General features: G+C 34.1%; 1 protein-coding gene across 7 annotated transcripts in view; it reads right to left on the minus strand.

Moving 5' to 3' along the window:
* LOC106623874 (E3 ubiquitin-protein ligase RNF181 homolog) overlaps nt 1-20782 on the minus strand; it is an 84396-nt gene that overhangs the window by 55568 nt on the left and 8046 nt on the right. For 3 of the 7 annotated variants that reach the window (XR_011398067.1, XM_036357902.2, XM_070113183.1), the window contains exon 2: nt 5367-5413. Coding sequence is in view for 4 of the 7 variants with exons in the window: in XM_070113183.1 (XP_069969284.1) it covers nt 5367-5413 (47 nt within the window). In the remaining 3 variants the exon portion in view is untranslated. Of the gene's footprint in view, nt 1-5366; nt 5419-5949; nt 6390-20782 lie in introns of those variants that run through there. The other 4 variants (XM_036357900.2, XM_036357901.2, XM_036357899.2 and 1 more) reach the window with 3 other exon arrangements.

The raw sequence follows: 20782 nt of genomic DNA on the forward strand, positions 1-20782 counted from the left end.
TAACATGTCAGAGGGAAATATGACACACACTGACATCCAATTAATCAAAAGTAGGGAAAAGACCTCTAATGAGATACCGAACGAAGCCATCCATCTGTTTTATTCAAATGCTGGAGCAAATGATTTTAATTTAACTAAACTGGCGAACACGATGACCGAGGAGTTCATTTCGACTGCGAAGGATACAATTAAGTCAAGTTCCCTAACAGAACGCAGCAGGGCAAACATTTTAGAAGCTGTGAAGTCTTTTAAGCCATCGGAAACACAATGCTTTATACATTGCAGCTCAAGACTTCGATCAAATATATGGTGACAGTCAACATAAGCATAAGTGATGGTCCCGTCAATGGTGCTACGGGGGAACTAATGCAGGTTGATTCCGAATCACATAGATCTGAAAGTTCAGTGGTGCGACTATGGATAAAATTCGCAGAATCAAGAGTTGGAAGCTTTGCACTTTCCAAGCAGCCTTACAGTCGCAATGCAGATTGGACACCAATCATGAGCGTGGTCCGATCATTCCAATACAAGAGAAATGAGCAAATAACCATAGAACGCAGACAGTTTCCGGTCATTCCAGCTGAAGCCATCACGATACATAAAAGTAAAGGTGGAACATACACACAAGTTGCTGTTCATCTAGAGGGTAGAGTAAGCAGATCAGCTTTATATGTAGGATGTAGCAGAGCCACAAGTGCCAATGGATTGTATATAATCGGGACATTTTCTCCCCCGAACCCATTTGGACCACAGGATCCAATTAAAACTCAACTTAACAGGTTAAAGACAGAAGGAGCATTGACGACATGCTACAGATTTTTGACTGAAAAATCGGAACAACGTCTAGATATTTGTTATCAAAATGTAAGGAGCCTAAACAAGCATATTGAAGATATCAGATCAGACAAGCTGATTTGTTCTGCTGATATTCTGTGCTTTGCCGAGAGATGGGCCTTACCTCAAGAAGAATTCCCAATAGAAGGCTACAGTGTTATTGCACGCCTTGATGGAGAAACAAGATCATCCCGACGACGCCCTGCCAACGGCCTTATAATATACTACAAGCAAGATAGGTGCCCAGGTCTATCAGAAGGATCATTTTCAAGAAACGACACCGGTTCAACAAACGTTTACCAACTGTTAAACGTAAACAACTCAACAGTTTCCATATCACTTGTGTACAGAAACCCCCGCTATAGACTTCCGGAATTTAGAAACCAAGTGGAAAATAATATCCGTCAGATAACTGAACAGTATAATGGACCGTCAGTAGTCCTTGGTGACTTTAACATATGTCACCTAACAGCAACTGATGATTTGGAGGCTCGATTGCAACAGTTAGGATTTCAATCTTCATTGGCTAAGGTCGCCACAACAAAACAGGAAACAGCAATAGATTGGGTATGGACAAACATGGATTCTGCAATGACCTCATGTATCACATATGAAACACCATATAGTGATCATGACGGAATATTTTTAAGCTTTAGAAAATAGATATATTATATATATAGATATATGTTAGATTTAATATTATTAAATTTAAGTTTGTATTATAATATAAAGTGTAAGTCATAGATGTAATTATTGTAATTTATATATCATATAAAAAAGTATTATAGAATAATAAATATTATTATATGTTATATATTTTCTAATTTCTATAAATATTATAATTTGTTTTGTTTTCCATTAATTTAATGTGAATAATCAATCAGCTTAAAAAATTAAAATTTATGTAAATGTCTGAAAGATCTATTTACCTCAATAACTAACTTTAATTCGAATAGAAGATTGTTTATAGCAAAGAACCTGGCTAGAAAGAACTGGCAAAATGCTTTCCGTTAGATGCAAACCGTTGGCAAGTCACATATATAGTCATACATATAGTAGTTACTAAAAGAAATGCACCTGTGAAGGGTATTATAGCTTCGGCGCAGCCGAAGATAACGTTTTCTCTTGTTCTAAGTTCAGATTCTACTGCTGTTGTCTGGAAGATAGTTAGGTTAATTAATTCTTTCTCTCCTTTTGCAAAATTAAGAACTAAATCATTTAGCTGCGATTTCTGAAGTAATTTAGTTGAATAATTAGCTATTGAAATTAGTCGATTGAGCAAATAAGTGGCAAGCTTAAACTATTTCTAATATGTATTTATATCGTGGAACTGAGACTTTACTTAATATAGCGGTTTGAGATGTAGTTAATTTTCGAAGATTTCTCAAATTGCCTAACAAAAAATATTTTATTTCAGTATTATAAAAATAGAATAGAAGAAAATAGAAATTCAAGAAAAGGGATCAAAAGATATATGAATTCAGAAGAGGCAGATAACATTGAAGAGGTTGGAATCACTGAAGGTATTCTTATAGAACAAACGAATAGGTCACGTGTGATCAGAAAATTAAAGACATTCTGAAATCTACATAAAATTATTTCCCGATAACACCCCCGATTCAATTAGCGGGGGGTTACGGCTCAACCTCGGATAAAGAGCTCATGGGTTCAATGCGTGTACGGTAATTTTTTTCGCTTTTATTGCTTTTGTTTTTCAAAATTGTACTCGTAAATTAACAATTATCATTGAGCCGGCAATCAGCAGGTCCGTCACGTGATCGAAGCGATCGACCATACTCAAACTACAAATGACGGAGTAAAACGGCAGACAGAAGTCTTATGAGCAAAGCCAATAGACAAAAATCGAAAAAAATTGCAAAAGAAAAAATAGTAATTTAGCGTGCAAGTGCACGGCAGACGAACGGTCAATCCGAAATCGAGGCAGACGACGAGTGACATTCGGACATAAGCAAGTTCAAAGTCAGTTTTACAATTTGCCTAATCGGTTACAAACAATACATACAAACATATGTAGGCAAGTATGCATTCGATTTATGCTGGTGATCGCGGAGGAACCTGCCACCGTCCGCCGTCAGAGTTACTCCTGCTGCAGCTGTTGTCGTAAATAATTGTCTACAGTTGAGTAAACGTGCCAATTGGGCGCCATTAGCCCAAGTACCAACGACAAGCGAGCGAGTGCTATAAAAGATTTTTTATATACCTATCATCCTTATATATAATATTTGTGTATGCGGAAGAGGCGATGTGATCGAGTGGGAAGAGGCTTTTAGCAAATGGGAAAATTTAATTAATTTTAGCACTAGACTTTTTTTTAGTTTTCAAGTTTGCTTGTCATTTGTAACATTGTAATTGATTTCGCACCCTTCCCCTTGTGTTGACCGTTATATGTTTTATTGTATAATTATTTGTATTTGCCGTCGATCAGACGGCGATCGCGCCACTTCTTTGGCACAATTTATCGTTGACAGAATTTCTCCACCCACAACAACGTTTCTATTGACTGCGGTGTAGTACGGTATACGGCAAATTCAGCTAGTGATCTCAATTAGTTAGGGGTTAATGTAGTACAAGCGGAAACTTTTCTCCATAAATGAACATATACATATAAAATGCATATCTATATATATATATAGGTAGATGTAATAAAATAGTTTTTAATAAATATCAATGATTTTTTTACCGCCGGTTCTTTGTTTCGATAGTTATATCATTCCGATGATATCAAGACTATTGAAGCAGGCCACCAAGATTGACGGATATTAGACATATGAAAGTCTTCAGATTCAAGGAGTGGCTTTTGCGAGTGTTATAGTAGTGTTAAAGTCATAATCAAAAGATATACTACATGTGATCCTGAATAAATCCAGTTTGAATTATGATCATAAAGATTTTCTCATTTCTGATTAAAATTATCAAGGTTGAAATTTTAAGTAGCCCAGCTGTAAACTTTAAATACAGTCACGGAATGATTTAACTAGAACTCCTAGCTTAAGTATCATAGATAAATACGTTGAAAAAAAAGAGTGAAAGCAGTTTACATGAACGAATTAACGAATATTTCTGTCGTCTAAGCATAAGACTAAGAATGTTTGTTAGGGTGGGTAAAAACAATGAGTATTTCGCAGAGTACCAAGCGAAAAAGAAAAAAATATTCGTTTTTCCCAACCTTATGTTTGTACAACTAAACTATAAGAAAACAATAGTTTTATTTTCTGAGATTGTTGGGCAATGGTTCAAAATCTTCTCGTTTAAGACCAAGCCAAAATCGTTTGGAAATAACATCTGGGATAGGAATAAGAAATGAAAATATGTGCCAACCGGGGTATTTTAAATCTATGTTTTCTACAAAGACTACACTACAGTCAATAGAAAAAAAGAGCCTATTAGTATCCATCTTCCATTCATCACTCTGCGTCCTATTACTGAGCTCTGTTCTCTTTGAACTTATGTTGGTTAATTGCTTGCTATTGATCCGACTAAACCAATTTTTGACACAAAGACAGACTATTATCGAGATTCTCATTTATTTATTTTATTATATAAATTTCAATTATATATCTTACACATTGACCGATATTTTCGATAAAAAGTCAACTACAGGCACTGGGCTATGGCTTTTCACCTAAACGTGGCCGGTGCCACACCTTTTGTCTAATTTTGAACGCGGTTCCTATAAAGTCATCTCATACCATCCCAGAGATAAAATTTAATGTCTCTGGCGTGTTTAGTGATGATTTATCGCGCTTTTAGTAGTTTTTAACAGTACCGTTGTTCTCAGTACATTTTTTTATTATAGCTTTAGCGGTTTGGGAGATATGCACATTAAACCTATTAGGGGGCGGGACCGCGCCCACTTTTTAAAAAATGTTAAATTGCAGATGCCCTTCCTTAACGTGATCCTGTATACCAAATAACATTCTTGATCTTATTGTGGAGCTTAGTTATGGCAATTTATGTGTTTTTGATTAAAGGAGTGGGCGTGGCAGTGGTCCGATTACGCCCATCTGCAATACCAACCGTCTTACGGTACCAAGAAGCGTGTGCACCAAGTTTCACAAAGGTATCTCAATTTATACTGAAGTTACAGCTTGCAGAGACGGACGGACAGACAGACAGTCACCCGGATTTCAACTCGTCTCTTCATCCTGATCATTTATATATACATAACCCTATATCTAACTCGATTAGTTTTAGGTGATACAAACAACCGTTAGGTAAACAAAACTATTATACTCTGTAACAATATGTTGCAAGTGTATAAAAATTTGATTGTACCAAATTTGGACTGAGACAAATTCCTAGGGATGAATCTCCCTTAAATGAAAAAGCAAAAGCCAAGCAAGTCTGGAATATTTTTTATGAAACAAGCAGAAATTGATTTAACAAAATAAATAATAATCCAAATATTTTTACATACTATGTGCCTAGGACTAGTATATGTTAAGGCTAGAATTTATTAACGTTTCACCTAATATATCTACTTTTAAGCTAAATAGTGATCATATACATACCGTTCGGAGCAGCTTCAGCTGAATTGTTGAGGTGATACAAAGAAAACCTGTTCTGAAAATAGAGACAGAAATTATTGATTAATGGTGTGAAACTTATTTTTACGATTTTATTTCCTAAAAAAGTATCTACCCTACGATAAACAATTTGAAATTAAATTTATCGATAAAAAAATCTTACAAATGTGTTTTCTATACACTAAACACAAATAAGTACTTTGCCATAAAAAAATTATTAATTGGTTTAAGCATGATTATAATATATTAAATAAAAAAGAAACAAGTGACAACCCTTTTAAGAATATATTCAATTGTAAATCTTTCAAAATTTTTTTTAACTTGATACCCATATTGTAAAATTTATATTTTCAATGTTATCAAACAAAATTTAAACTTTCAAAAGCCGAGGAGTTATTCATATTGCAAAATTTATTTATCTTATAATTTCATAAACAGGCGACAGACCTACTTTTTGCTCCTAATCAATTTTCGTCACTAGTATCCTTAGTTGAGGAAACAACAACTATTTTGATTAAAGTTTGCGCGCAGTTGAAGGGAAAACATATTAACTACTCTTTTTTCTCACTTTTTGCTTAACGATGTGTTAAGATGTTCCTGTAATCTGTCAAATTCCATATTGTCAGAAATAATGTATGTGATAACTGATCGTGGCTCTCTATTTTCGTCTGATTCACATCCTTTTTTTATTCCCAAGTGCAAATACTCTTCGCTGTACTCGTTGTCAAATTTGTTGTAGCCTATTCTTCCACTAATTTGTTAACTACTCTTTCGATTTCTCTATTGGCTTCACTCTTTTCTTTCTTGGCCTCTTTCTTTTCTTCCTTCTTTTCTTGTTGCTCTTTTTCAAGTTTCTCCAACAATTCGGTCAAGTCCTTCGATTCATCTTCCTCCATCGCACGAAACACTCTACTCGCGGCCACATAGTTGATCACAGAATGTTCTACCATTTCATTTAGATGAAATTCTCGTGTGATCTTTGTGCTTACAACGCCCTTTTGTTCTCGCACCAAATCGGTTTTTTTGTGTTGCCTAATTTCCGTTGAACCAAGCCCATGCCGAGTTCATTCATATAGGCATCATAGTTATCACTAGTCACCAGCTGATACTGCTTACCCTCCCAACAGTTAATTTTCTTTATCATTTTTCAATTATTATTTGTTTAATTTTTTAACGGAAAATTTTGAATATTATTCCAAAATTGTGTATGAAATATTTACGAGTATTGTTATATTTTATGTAATGTTCTTCATTCGTTTTTGAAGGCTGTTGCTTTTTTCTTTGTATGAATAATGTTTCGGGGTTTCAAATAACTTTTTTATAGTGTTGATAAAGGTATCAATATGGTAAATGAGAACTATGAAGTATATAATCTCGTGTATAATTTATGATATTTTAATGAATATTTCATTATAATGTACAGGTTTGGTTTTTTATCTAAAATGTTTTAAGTGATTTACTTGGCTCGATTATAAAGAAACTTAAAAATATTCCATTCAGTGCGATAATTGACGCAATTAGTGATCATATGATATGTGAAGATTGAATATATCGCGAAGAAATATAATTGTCTTACATCGAAAATGTGAGTTTTAAAAAATACTCCACAATTAAAAATACCTAAAGTACAAACAAACTCCGATTTTTCATTATAAATTAAGTATGTTTAAAAGTCAAACACAACGTGTCAATTTACATCTTGATTGCTTCAGCAAATGGACTCGCTCGAAAATTGTATAAAGAAGTTTCAAATTAAAGGCGACGAACTTTGAACTACTTCTCTTTTTCGTACAAAAGTTCGAAGTAATTAATTTCCCACTAAATATATGAAAATAATATAATTACCAAACGATTTCAACTGCTGCAGCAAAATCAACAAGCAAATGTACCGTGTTAAATTAATGGCAAATAAATAATTTGTCTACAAAAAAATTCACAACCAACCAAAATACTCGAAAGTTTATAAATTTCAACAGCGCTGTATGTGACAAGACAAATTAAATTTTTAAATTATATGTTGAGCGAAAAATATAGCAAAAATAAAAGAAATTGAAAAAATAAACGGTGCGCCTTACACCTGTCGGCAATCAAAAAAAATCTCTACGATTCTAGAAAAATTTTAAAAACAAAATTGCATGTGCCTATATAGTCTAACTGTAATACTAATTGATAATCGAACAAAAACAAAATTTTAATGTTCAAATTTTGAAAACTACGCGAGGACACAAAATAGAGCACGGCGACAGAAATGGCATACATTAATTTTGAAAATTTGCATTGTTTAAAAATGCAATTCATCGCATCTACACACATATACACATATTTGCCGACATTTCGGATTTGTGTGAATTAAATGCCGTTGAGAGTACACAAGTACACACGTCAATCCCATGGAAAGTACATTTCGAAAATTTATGGCAAACGAAAGTGAAAGAGCTTTTAAGTAGACATAAATATACAAATGCATAAATACGTAAATGGGCGGTGCTAAAAATATTTGTGCAGTGTTTCGAGGATCGCGACGACTTTCTTTTTTTTTACATAGTTACTAATTTCAATTTTATAGAGAAAATGCCGAAGAACGTTGTGTCTGAGAATTTTTATATGTATGTGAAAGTAAAAATAGAAATACTAGAGGTAGTATGGAAATTCCTGCATTTGAATTTATCGGAATTAGTGACATTAAATGAAAACGATTAAAATTGTAAAAAAAATAAAAAAAAAATCGTATAATAAAAATTAATAAGCAAACGAACATATTTAATTAATTTAATAACTAAAATTAAACAAAACAAGTAAGGATGGCCTAAGTTCGATTGTAACCGAACATTTTTTAGTCTTTCAACTTGGAATGAGCAAAGCAGGAGAAATACCTTAATGTGTTGGCAAAACTTCATAATAAACCAGTAAGGAAGCGCTAAGTTCGGATGTAACCGAACATTTTATACTCTCGCAAAGTCAAATAGTATACTCGTTTGAGATTTCTTTGTGGATTGACTGATTTTCGGTAGAAGGTCAACTATAGGCACTGGGGTCCACATATTTAGTACTTAGGGGCTTGAACAGTTTTGGTTCGATTTAGACAATTGTTTGCCACAAGGTGGCATACTTTAATCGCATTTTTCACGCAAAGTTTTATCCCGATACAGTCATTGTTGCCTGATTTGTATAGTGGAAAGTGAAAGAATCAGATGGTAATTGGTAATGTCTCTGGCGTGTTTCGTGCTTGATTTATCGCGGTTTTAGTAGTTTTTAACAGTACCGTTATATGGGGAGTGGGCGGAGTTGCCACCCAATTTCACCCATTTTCACACTGTAGGTAGAGGTTCTAAAAATATTTGCTTCCAGTGAATTTTGTTATTATAACATTAGCGGTTTAGGAGATATGCACCACGCCCACTTTAAAAAATACATTTTTAACTGCAGATGCCCCTCCCTAATGTGATCCTGTGTACCAAATAACAGTCTTGTATCTTATTGCGGAGCTTAGTTATGGCAATTTATTTGTTTTTGATTAATGGCGTTTTGTGGGCGTGGCAGTGGTCCGATTACGCCCATCTGAAATACCAACCGTCTCCCGGTACCAAGAAACATGTCTACCAAGTTTCATAAAGATATCTCAATTGTGGACAGTCACCCGGATTTCAACTCGTCTCTTCATCCAAATCATTTATATATATATAACCCTATATCTAACTCGATTAGTTTTAGGTGATAACAACCGTTAGGTGAACAAAACTATTATACTCTGTAGCAACATGTTGCAAGAAAAATTTTACTCAAGGCCAACCGAACGAAACGACAGACATCAAAGTCATCTCGCCCTCGTGAGCATATATGGTATATAATTCTATATCGAAGTCGTTTAGATACAGAAAACCGTTGATTGGTAAAGGATAGATAATTATACTTAAACAACAAACCAAAAAAAAAAACATGACTCAACAAGGGATGAAGCCATGAATACCATGTGACAATGTGTTTTGAAATTTCTGGTTGGAATGATAATAGTTTTATTCGGATAAGGAGAATGCCAAATATCTGAAAGAAAATTCTACTTTTAGGATTTATTCACTTTATTTGAATAAAACAAAATTTAAATTAAATAATTTAAAAAAAAACTCAATAAAAAATTAATTTATGGGAATAAATTCTCACAAAATATTGAGTAAATATAACAATAATAATTCAAATATCCGGCATGTTTAATGATCTCACTTAAAAAATATTGACTTTTATCGGATAAGTTATTAATTATTTATTTTTAGAAATCAACTATAGTAAATAATTTAAAAGAAATTTTCATCATAACTTCATTTGAGACAATATCTTAAGTAGTTTAAGTCGATTTAAGTTTATATTGACAATTTGATTTAATCAGACCAATTTATTCGAGACTCGGAGTTGTATTATTATAACTTAAGCCCCTAACTTAGAACATAAAATTACAATGAAATAAATGTAAATGATATTCCCAGATTATTATAACAATGCAATAAAATATAATCAAATAGATGGTTCCGAAATAATTAACAATCTTTATTATTTGCCGGATAGATTTCCGATTCGATTTGCCTGTAAGCGATTCCAACAATATCTTTTAAAACACCATCATGGTAGTTCTGTTACATTTTACTGTTATCTTTGTGTTCAAATTAAATAAAATTGTGCATTTACTGTCGTGACAAAAAAAATATAATCAAGGAATAAAAATATCAATCATATGTGTTATTTAGTTAACATCATTGCATAGCGGAAGAGCTTAAGCTGATAAAAAATTTGAAAAATAACGGTTATACCCAAAGGGAAATTGCAAAAATTATAAAAAGGTCCTAAAAAATTATGTTTACGCTTTGAAACCTTCAAAATATTGTGAATTGAACGTGACGATCACGAAAAACGACGACTCAGGATGACAATTACATAGAGATTTCATCATAACGCGAACTTTTGAAGTCCTCTTTAGCTATCCAAAGAGATTTGGGTGTAGAAATTTCTTCAAGAATTGAAATGCTGAAATGAATCCCCGATAAAGGACAAAAGCTTTCAATCACAGAGGTGGTAATATCATGATATGGAAATGTTTTTCGTGGTACGGAGTTGGCTCGCTGTTTCGGATTCGGGAAATCATGGGCCGTTATCACAACCTTAGAATTTTAGAAGATGTAATACTTTCTTATGCTGAATGAAACATGCCTTTAATTTGGCAGTTTCAGCATGATAATGACCCGAAGCATACCTCGGGTCAAGACTTGACTACTGGGTCAAGGAATCGATGTTATGACTTGGCCGGCTCAATCTCCGGACATAAATCCTATAGAAAACCTGTGGAAGATAGTAAAAAAAAAAGTTGAGACCCAGTAAACCACGAAGTAAGAAGGATCAATGGGAAAATTTCCAAGAGGCGGAGTATTCAATACCGAATTCCGTCTGTAAAGCTCTAGTTGGATCTATGCCGAAAACGTGCGCTGCTGTACTCTTAAATATAGGTTTTGCAACAAAATTCTAACCTATATGCATTTCTTAGTAATAATAGTCTATTATTTACGAGTTTTTGTTCCGTGATTCTATTTTATTGTCAATTGAAGTTTTTTTAAAAGGTGTTTGCTGATAATACTTAAAATTATATTATGTTGTTTTTGCTTTTGAATCGTTTAAAATAAATTTTATTAACGATAAAAACTAATGGTTTGCTCCTAAGAACGAATCGAAATTTGCACATTTTTACTAAGTTTTCTATTCATACATAGTAAAAACAATTTTTTTTAGTTTTTGGATATGAGACAATTTTAAGCAGAAAAATCTTTCTTACCGCCAGATATCTTATTTCGCAGGTTATCTGGAAATCGGCTACGGGATCAACTGAAGTTAAATTTTTCAAAATGAATTAACGATTTTTAAAGTACATTAAATTCTCTAAATGTACATTTAGATACTATAAATAAACCGCAATATTCACAAAGGTTGAAGAATAAACCCAAGTGGAAACAGGTGCAAGGAAATTCTTAATTCATTTAAATACTATTCTAAGTTAGAACAAGAAAAAAAGTTTACTTCAGTTCGACCGAAGCTATAATACCCTTAACCCTACAAAAGTTCCTTACATGAACTTAATTCCGATCGGTCAGTTTGTATAGCAGCTATACGCTATAGTGATCGAATCTAAACAATTCCTTCGGAGATTACATTGTTGACTTAGAAAATAACTCATGTCAAATTTCTTGATAATATCTCGTCAAATGAAAAAGTTTTCCATTAAAACACTTGATTCTGATTGTTCAGTTTATATGCCAGCTATATGCTATCGATCGATAACTTCAAAACTGAGGGACTAGTTTGCATATATACAAACGGACGGACAGACGGACATGGCTAAATCAACTCAGCTAATCATTTACATATATATTGTATATAGTCTCCGACATTTCCTTCTAGTAGTTACAAACTTCGTGGCAAACTTAATACACCCTGTTCAGGGTATAAAAATATACGGGAGTAATTAGTTTATATTTATGTAAGTATAATTTATACTTGTATGTACATATATTTAAATATTCCGGTATACTGTTCGGAAATAACTGAAACATTTATTTAACAATACATCAATAAGATTATGCTTTGCAAATAACTAGCAACTACTTATATTTAATTTTTTTAAATACACACAAGACACTCCTCAGTCAAAACTGCGCGTGTATATAGTAACAATACTAATGGCTAGCATAAAAGCAAAACGCAATTAATACCAGTTTTAACTAAAAACATTTACTATAAAGTATTTGCATTGACTAAAACCGAGTATCAAAAGTAAAAGCAAATAATAAATTAAAACGAAAATCTGGCTTTTGTTGGTCAGTAGATGCCAATCAGAAAGCCAACGTGCTCAGATTATCTATTTTTAACGAATTTATGCCACACACATACGCATACCCTTGTGTGCAAATTCAAACCAAAACATATTCAAATATGTACGGACATATAAATTTTCTTAAAAATAGCCACAATGTACTCGACGATACAGCGATTTGTAGCGATTAAGCCTTTGTGGGCCAACGCTTAAGGCATTTTGTGCCGATTTGAGCGATATTGACTATTGATTAAATGCACCGCATGTCTATACTAATATGGTAATGCATGTTAATAATCAATGGAAAATGTATAACAACAACAAGTACTTACAGTGACCCCTAATGGTCAACTTAACTGATAATTAGATTTCACATAATTTTATGTATTACAGAAATGCGTGCATAGACACTGAGCGTGATTCGATTAGTCATACCATGTAGTTAAATTAAAAAAAATTGCTTTTTCTTCGCCAGAGCTTGGGTAGTGGCGAATCGAATACACAACTGGTATAAATCGGTAGACTGGCGCAATAAAATAGTTAGGGTTTTATACGACTTCAAAGAGAAGTGTCAAAGCGAACACACAACTGGTATACATTATTAGATTGATATAATTAATAAGTAGGAAGTGTTTATGCCACTTTAATGAGGCATACATCCCTGATTCAGACATCCATATACCAAATAATATAAAGTCCACAATATAGATTAGGTTAGTAGATAGGCTACTGAGTCTCGCATAGACCAGTTTGGTTCTTTGCGATACCAGATGGAGTTCAGTTACGAGGTCCATGAGGAGTAGTCATCCTTTAGGATGACTGCATTTGACGCGAATTTCAATAGACTCTGTGGCCTCACTATAGATACCTCTTTCAGTGTCTCATACCGTGGCATCTCCAAAGTCTTAAAGCGTAGCCTTGTCAATGTGGGACAGATGTACAAGAGATGCTCTATTGTTTCTCTCGTGCTTTGCTTTTGACATTATCTACAGTCTTCTCGATCTGTCAGCCCCATTATGCAGGCGTGTGCCGACACCAAACAGTGACCAGTGAGTATTCCGATCATGTTCCTACAGTCCCTTTTATCGAGTGCCTGTAGGAATTTTGTATACTTCCGATCTACCATTTTACACAAGACTTTTGCAGTTTTGCACCCAGGTAAATCGTATGGGAGAAATCATTCGAAAAGACTCAGATGGTCTAAGTTGGGCATGCGTATAAAGTCTAATTATAATTTTGGTATTCCATCACAGCATATTGTGATTTAACTTTTTATTTTTTTAGAATATAAATCCGTATAAAATATTGGGATTTTTCAGGTACTAGAAATTGGTTCATTGCCAATACTGCTATGCAAGGTATGGAACGTAAAAATGTTGTAAGGAGTTGAAAACCAAGTTTATTGGAAGTACGAGCATTGAGGGACAGCATATTGGCGAGGAGATTCTGGTTGTTTTGGAGTTCATAAGAATTTGGATCAAATTCAAAAATTTCTTCTAGATTTTTATTTTATTTAAATTAATGAACTGATATATAAAAGAGTGTTTCTCAACGTTTATATACTGGGCTGATCCGAATTGAAAAAGTCAACGATTTTTTTAAGAATGAAGACAAAGTTTCATTAGAAATGAGGGTGTTATCAATTATCACAAGAAATTTACCAAAGAAATTTATAAAATGGAATAAAAGACGAAAACTATTCGAGAAGAGATGAAAACAAGAACAGTTCCTTTAAGAAAGCAGATTAGTTTGTGATTCTGAAATATTTAATTAAAAAATCTTCGAATTCAACTAATCAGATAACTAATCTCAATTGATATAACTACAAGAGTTGATATATATGATACTCTTAACTAACCAACTTTGAATACGAAATCGAGTCTGTCTGTTGAATCAACTATCTTAAGAGGTTAGGCCGATCTAGAATTTTCAAAATACTTTTTTTTTTCCTTTTCTTTAAGACCAATCGATATCTTACTACTCTAGCATATAGCTGACATACAAACTGAGCGATCCAAATCAAAGCCTTGTATGGAAAACTTAAAGTGACAATAAAAAGTAATAACTCATTTACTACCATGATGCTATAAAGTTTAATATATAAACAAATCTCTAAACCCCGCTCTCCAGCGAGAACCAACCACAGCAACTCTGGTAAACATGAACTGGAAAAACATTTTCATATCTAATTTTCAGTTAAACAACTGTACATATATATGTATTTAAAGCGAATCGGCAAAACAACATGTTTAAAACATTAAAACACACACATAAGCGCGCGACCGCAAATGCGAGCGGAAATTTGCACAAAATAAATAATTGTTCAAATTCAAATAAACAACAAAAAGGTCATAAAAATCAGTAAAGCCAACAGCAGCTGACAGCGTCATTAAGCATTCAAGCAGATAAAAACAAACAAAAAAAAAATTAAAAACAAAACAAATGAAAAATACTAAGGAAACCAATAGAATAAGAGAACAAGTAAGGAAGGACTAAGTTCGGATGTAACCGAATATTTTATACTCTCGCAAAGTCACATGGTATACTCGTCTTTCTTTGTGGATCTGGCCATACCTTGTTCTATGTTGACCGATATTTTCGGTAAAAAGTCAACTATAGGCACTGGGGTCCACATATTCAGTACCTAGGGGCTTGAACAACTTTTGTTAGATTTAGACAATTTTTGGTCACAAGGTGGATTACTTTAAACGCATTATTCACGCAAAGTTCTACCCCGATACAATCATTGTTGCTTGATTTTTATAGTGGAAAGTGAAAGAATCAGATGAAATTTAAAATGGTGTTATATGGAAAATAGGCGTGGTTGTAATCCGATTTCGCCCATTTTCGCACTATAAAATAGAAATATGAAAAGAATGTTATGTACCAAATTTGGTTGAAATCGGTTAAGCAGATCCCAAGATATGGCTTTTCACCTAAAAGTGGACGGTGCCACGCCTACTGTCTAATTTTGAATGCGGTTCCTATAAAGTCACCTGATACCATCCTAGATAAAATTTAATGTCTCTGGTGTGTTTAGTGCTTGGTTTATCGCGCTTTTAGTATTTTTGAATAATACCGTTATATAGGAAGTGGGAGGGGTTGTCACCCGATTTCTCCCATTTCCACACAGTCGATAGAGATGCTAAAAATATTTGTTCCCAGTGAATTTTGTTATTATAGCTTCAGTGGTATAGGAGATATGCACATGCCGATGCCCCTCCCTAATGTTATCCTGTATACCAAATAAGAGTCTTGTATCTTGTTGTGGAGCTTAGTTAGGGCAATTTATTTGTTTTTGATTAATGGCGTATTGTGGTCGTGGCAGTGGTCCGATTACGCCCATCTGTAATACCAACCGTCTTACGGTATCAAGAAACATGTGTACCAAGTTTCATAGAGATATCTCAATTTTTACTCAAGTTACAGCTTTCACAGACGGACGGACGGACGGACATAACCCTATATCTAACTCGATTAGTTTTACGTGATACAAACAACCGTTAGGTGAACAAAACTATTATACTCTGTAGCAACAAGTTGCGAGAGTATAAAAATGACGGTGGTGATATCCACCCACAATTACCCGCTTGGTTGAAAAGTGAGTGCGTCACACCAACAACAGCAATAATGGTACACTGTGCTGCAGTAACAGATGCGGCGATGGCATATACAATTGCTGAACGCTGCCGTTAGACGCTTAATTCATACTAAAAATGGCAATTTTTATGAACCGAAGCTTGAACGAGACGAAAAAGTGGAAGTATTTAAATGTATTTTCTTCGTATACATATATACATATATTATTATATAATGGAGTAAAAGAATAAAAATCAAATTCAAATCAACAAAGCGTCATCAAGCGAAATTTTTACTTCAATTGTTCCGTTGTGTGCAAGGGTGCGGTTGAGGCGGCTTCTGTAGGGCATGAAAGCCCAAAATTCTCTCTGCAAGGTCGCTCTTATGCAGTGACTACTAGGATGCGACTACTTTATATCTAAAATTGAATATATACCTAGATCTGTACATATGTATTTATGTAATATTGTAGCGGCTGTGTTTATTCATTTGTTCGACATGCCACATGCCACAAAAATTCCACTAATTAACCCTTACAATTTATTTGCTGTGCTCAGCAGCTGTTTTCAGAAAGGAAGATACGTAGGTACATACTCGTGTCGGGTTATATACAAATGTATACATACTTATATAAATTTATAAAATGTACTCGCATATTACGAAATCTCAGCTTTTGGCAGGTTTGAGTCGATGGCCTGGTTTTATTATTCGAAACTAATCAAATATTCAGGGGTGTTGTAGAATCTGATAGTTGTCGGAATCAGAATTGAAACCGATAAAAAAATGTAGTAGGTGTCATGAATTCAGATATTATTGGTTTGACGTTCGAAACAGAAATTGTATTGGTTTTGGGTGTCACGGAAACCAATTTTATCGGTTTTGTTATCAGAAACAAAGCAAGAGAATTTTTGCTGACAGATTTGAAATGTAAGTTAAGAAAATAATTTTTATTATTATAACGATTTAATTTATCCTTATTTCAATAGGTTAAAATATAAGAATAAAACAAAAAAGGTCATAATTATCGAGTTTATGGAAAAAATCAAGATATTTTAAGAGAATTTACAAAACGTAACAAACGTAATTTAACACCCAAATGCGTCTTTATTCAGTCGATAATGTGATATAAATCTGTAAAGTAAGCATGTATACAAACATACAAGTAAATGCAAGCCGAATTTCACATGCGACTCCACTGGTGCATCCAGTGGATTACTGTGATCGTTTAATATATTCCTTTTATTTTTTTCGTTGCTTTTTTTCTTCAAATAAAATAAAAGCTAAAATAGCGGAACTCATTGTAAACTTTAGTAGACTTCATTCAGCATTTCTAATTTATGAAACGCTTCCTAATTTATTCATTTGCAAATTTTGTCACATTAGTAAACAGCTGATTCGAATATTGGTTTTGTATACTTATGTTCGAAAAGACGCAAATCCAATCAGATTCGGTGACGAGTCTAGTAAAAGGAAATTCATTATTTTTGCAAAATATAGACATATTTAATTAGCATAGTTGGTGAATGCATAAAAACCTCTCAGAGCCCTTGGCGAGTTACTATCGATGTGTGGCCTGGTTTTGTTTTGATGGAATACTGTCTCTCTCCTATTAACTAAAGTTAGCCGCTTCTAGGCAATTTCTTCTTTCAGACGGTCCAATTGTTGACAGGACAGGTTAGAGTTACGATTTTGGCGTAGGAGAGCTGCTTACAGTACGAGTAGATGATTTCCTGCCAATCCCACCAAACCCAGCAAAACCTTCCTGACCGTCAATCCTCTCTTAACCACTGTTTGCGCTGGCTCACCTCGATTCGACCGCGATCGTTTTCGCTTGACGTTTTCTTAAGTGATCCACTTTTCATCACCAGTAACTATCCGCTTTCGAAACCCATACATCGAACGGGTTGCGTGTTCGCCGTTATCATCCTTGAGGCGTGCTCAAATAATACTGAGTCAAGCAATCAAACAACTGTCTAAGAAAGGTTTTTAGTTGGAAATACTTTTTTTTCTAACGCTATACAGCGTAACCCGATCTCACTGATATAACGTAAGATACATCTTACTAATTCTATCTATTTGAATAATAATGTATTTATTTTTACTAGACCTTAAAGAAATTTTTTCCGTCATCGTAATATAATAATTTTAAGGACCTTAAATGCAGAATATTAAGTTATATTTCAATCGGACTCGACGTAAACTTTTGAAAACATACACAGGACAAACATAAAATGTCGGCAGTTCAAAAGTTCCACATTTCTCAATTTCTGCTAAACAATTACTTGGAGATACATATGTATTGATACCAAACTGAATCAGAAGGCAAAGAGCAACAATCAAGGAGAAAGCTGAGACGAGTCTTATGGATACATATGATAAAACATAAGACCAATTTTTTTCATGCACTCTTGCTCCCTGGATTTACTCGTAAGTAACAGCACATCTTCTAAGTTTATAGCTGAGTGTTAAGATGGATGCATCCCCTGTATGTGTTACCCCTAACTGATATAAAATTTGGAGACTTATGTTGCAGACTAAATAATGTGGAGCAACTCTGTTGATATATTTCGATTTTGGTTATATTATAATTAATATTTTTTATTGATTAGGATGACGAAAGGAACTCTTTTAAGCAGTACAATTTAAGAACATTCGTCCAAATACTATGTCCAAAACGAACTCTAGCGCAAGTGCAGGTTGGAGTATATGGATCTGCAACTAATACAACTAACAAAAGAAAACTACGATTACTTTATACATAGTATGTATATAGACTAAAACAAATGGGCCAATTCGCTAACCATCTGAGAGATAATGAAGCAATACTGATTCGAAAACAATATTATAGAAAAACTGTTAAATATGCCAAGAGTAACACCAGCTTGTGTGAGCAAGATGAACCTAAGGAAACGGATATATCAATAAATATATGCTTTTTACGATACCTGTATTTAATGATGGAACAAATACATATTTTATTATTAGAACAAGTTAAAACTATTTCCAGAAGAGTTACATATGAGAGCTTTAATCGTTCGCTTTTTTCGCGCGGTTTTCTAAGAGAGGGCTCTACTAGTATTATTCGCGTCGTGTTCATCTGTGACTATATTCATTTCAAAGGTACTGTCATTTGCGTCGTTTTCAGTAGATGTCATTTGTTTTAGCGTGAACAACAATTTGTTTCATTCATTTAAAAATGTCGAAATTTGTACCAGATAAAGTGTTTTTGCGGGGAGTTCTTCTTCATTACTTTAACATGAAGAAAAGTGCTACCGAAAGCCATCGTAATTTACTGGACTTTTATGGTAACCATGCTTTAGCCGAACGAACGTGCCAAAGGTGGTTTGCTCGGTTTAAAAGTGGCAATTTCGACTTAGACGACGGAGAACGACCCGGACAGGCAAAAAAAATTTCAAGACGAAGAATTGGAGACATTGCTCGACGCAGATGCATGCCAGACGTAAGAAGAACTTGCAAAAGTATTAGGAGTTGATCAAGCAACCGTTTCCAGACGATTAAAATCATTAGGATTCATCCAGAAGCTTGGAAATTAAAGCCAAGAGACGTCGAACGTCGATTCTGCATGTCGGAAATGTTGCTTCAACGCCACCAAAAGAAGTCATTTTTGCATCGGATTGTCACTGGCGATGAAAAATGGATTCATTATGATAACCCAAAGCGCAAGAGATCGTATGTGAAGCTCGGCCAACCATCGACATCCACGGCAAAGCTGAATATCCATGGTGCCAAGGTTATGCCATGTATTTGGTGGGACCACAAGGGTGTGCTCTATTATGAGCTATTGAAATCGGGTCAGACGATCAATAGGAACCTCTACCGAAAACAATTGATTCGTTTGAAAAAGGCCATCGTGGAAAACGACCAGAATAAGCGACTAGACACGAATCAATAATTTTTCATCATGACAACGCTCGGCCACATGTTGCAAGGCCAGTTAAAAACTATATGGAAAACTGTGGGTGGGAAGTTCTACCTCACCCGCCTTATAGCCCAGACATAGCACCTTCCAATTAACACTTGTTCAGATCAATGCAGAATGCCCTCACCGGAGTACGCTTCACTTCAGAACAGAGTATCAGAAATTGACTCGATTCTTTCTTGACCTCCAAGCCGGAGAAGTTCTTTTGGGATGGGATCCACAAACTGCCAGAAAGATGGGAAAACTTCGTAGCTTCCGATGGGCTATACTTTGAACATTAAATGTATAAAAAATTTTTCACAATAAAGTCTTAATTGTCGAAAAAAAAGCACGCATGCATACACCCAATAAATTTTAGCTTAAAGAGGATATTCTAGTTTAAAAATTAAAAAAAATGATACATATTTTTTGTATAGTTCAATAGTATTCAAAATTATCCACCTAAAAGGATTTTTTAAAGCTTAGTAAAATACGATAGAGCGCACAATTCTATTGCAGAGCATTTGCTAAAATGACGTCATAATAACTGCCGATTTAACGAAAATATTTAAATTTTTTTGTAAATTTTTTTTGTGTTGATTTTCAATGTGTTATACTTATCTACATACAAACATATATATGTATACTAGAGTTTAGTAAGTGCATGAACTCACATTATGTATGAGAACTTGTTTATGAAAATTGAATTGTATGATGACCGTGCATGATCATGCTATTTTTAGTTGACGAGGTTTCAGTAAATTGACAAACCGAAATAAAATTGTATTTGCATTCACGATCGCACTGGCATGCGTATGCCAATAAGGAAAATAAAAGGCACCCAAATGTAAATTTCAGATATAACGGCACGGCTGGCTGGCAGTTGAAGGCAATAGCTCCAATCTGCTTGAACTCGCTAATCATTTTTGTTGTTTTTTTTGCTTCAAACAGCGCCACATTACTTGATAAAGATGGGGGAAAAATACTGGCGAAATTTATGCATGAGCCAATGCTTTGCGAAGACAAAAGAATGGGAGACACAGGAAGGCCATTTTG

The sequence above is a fragment of the Bactrocera oleae genome, chromosome 2 (assembly GCF_042242935.1).
Source record: "Bactrocera oleae isolate idBacOlea1 chromosome 2, idBacOlea1, whole genome shotgun sequence".
NCBI lineage: Eukaryota > Metazoa > Arthropoda > Insecta > Diptera > Tephritidae > Bactrocera > Bactrocera oleae.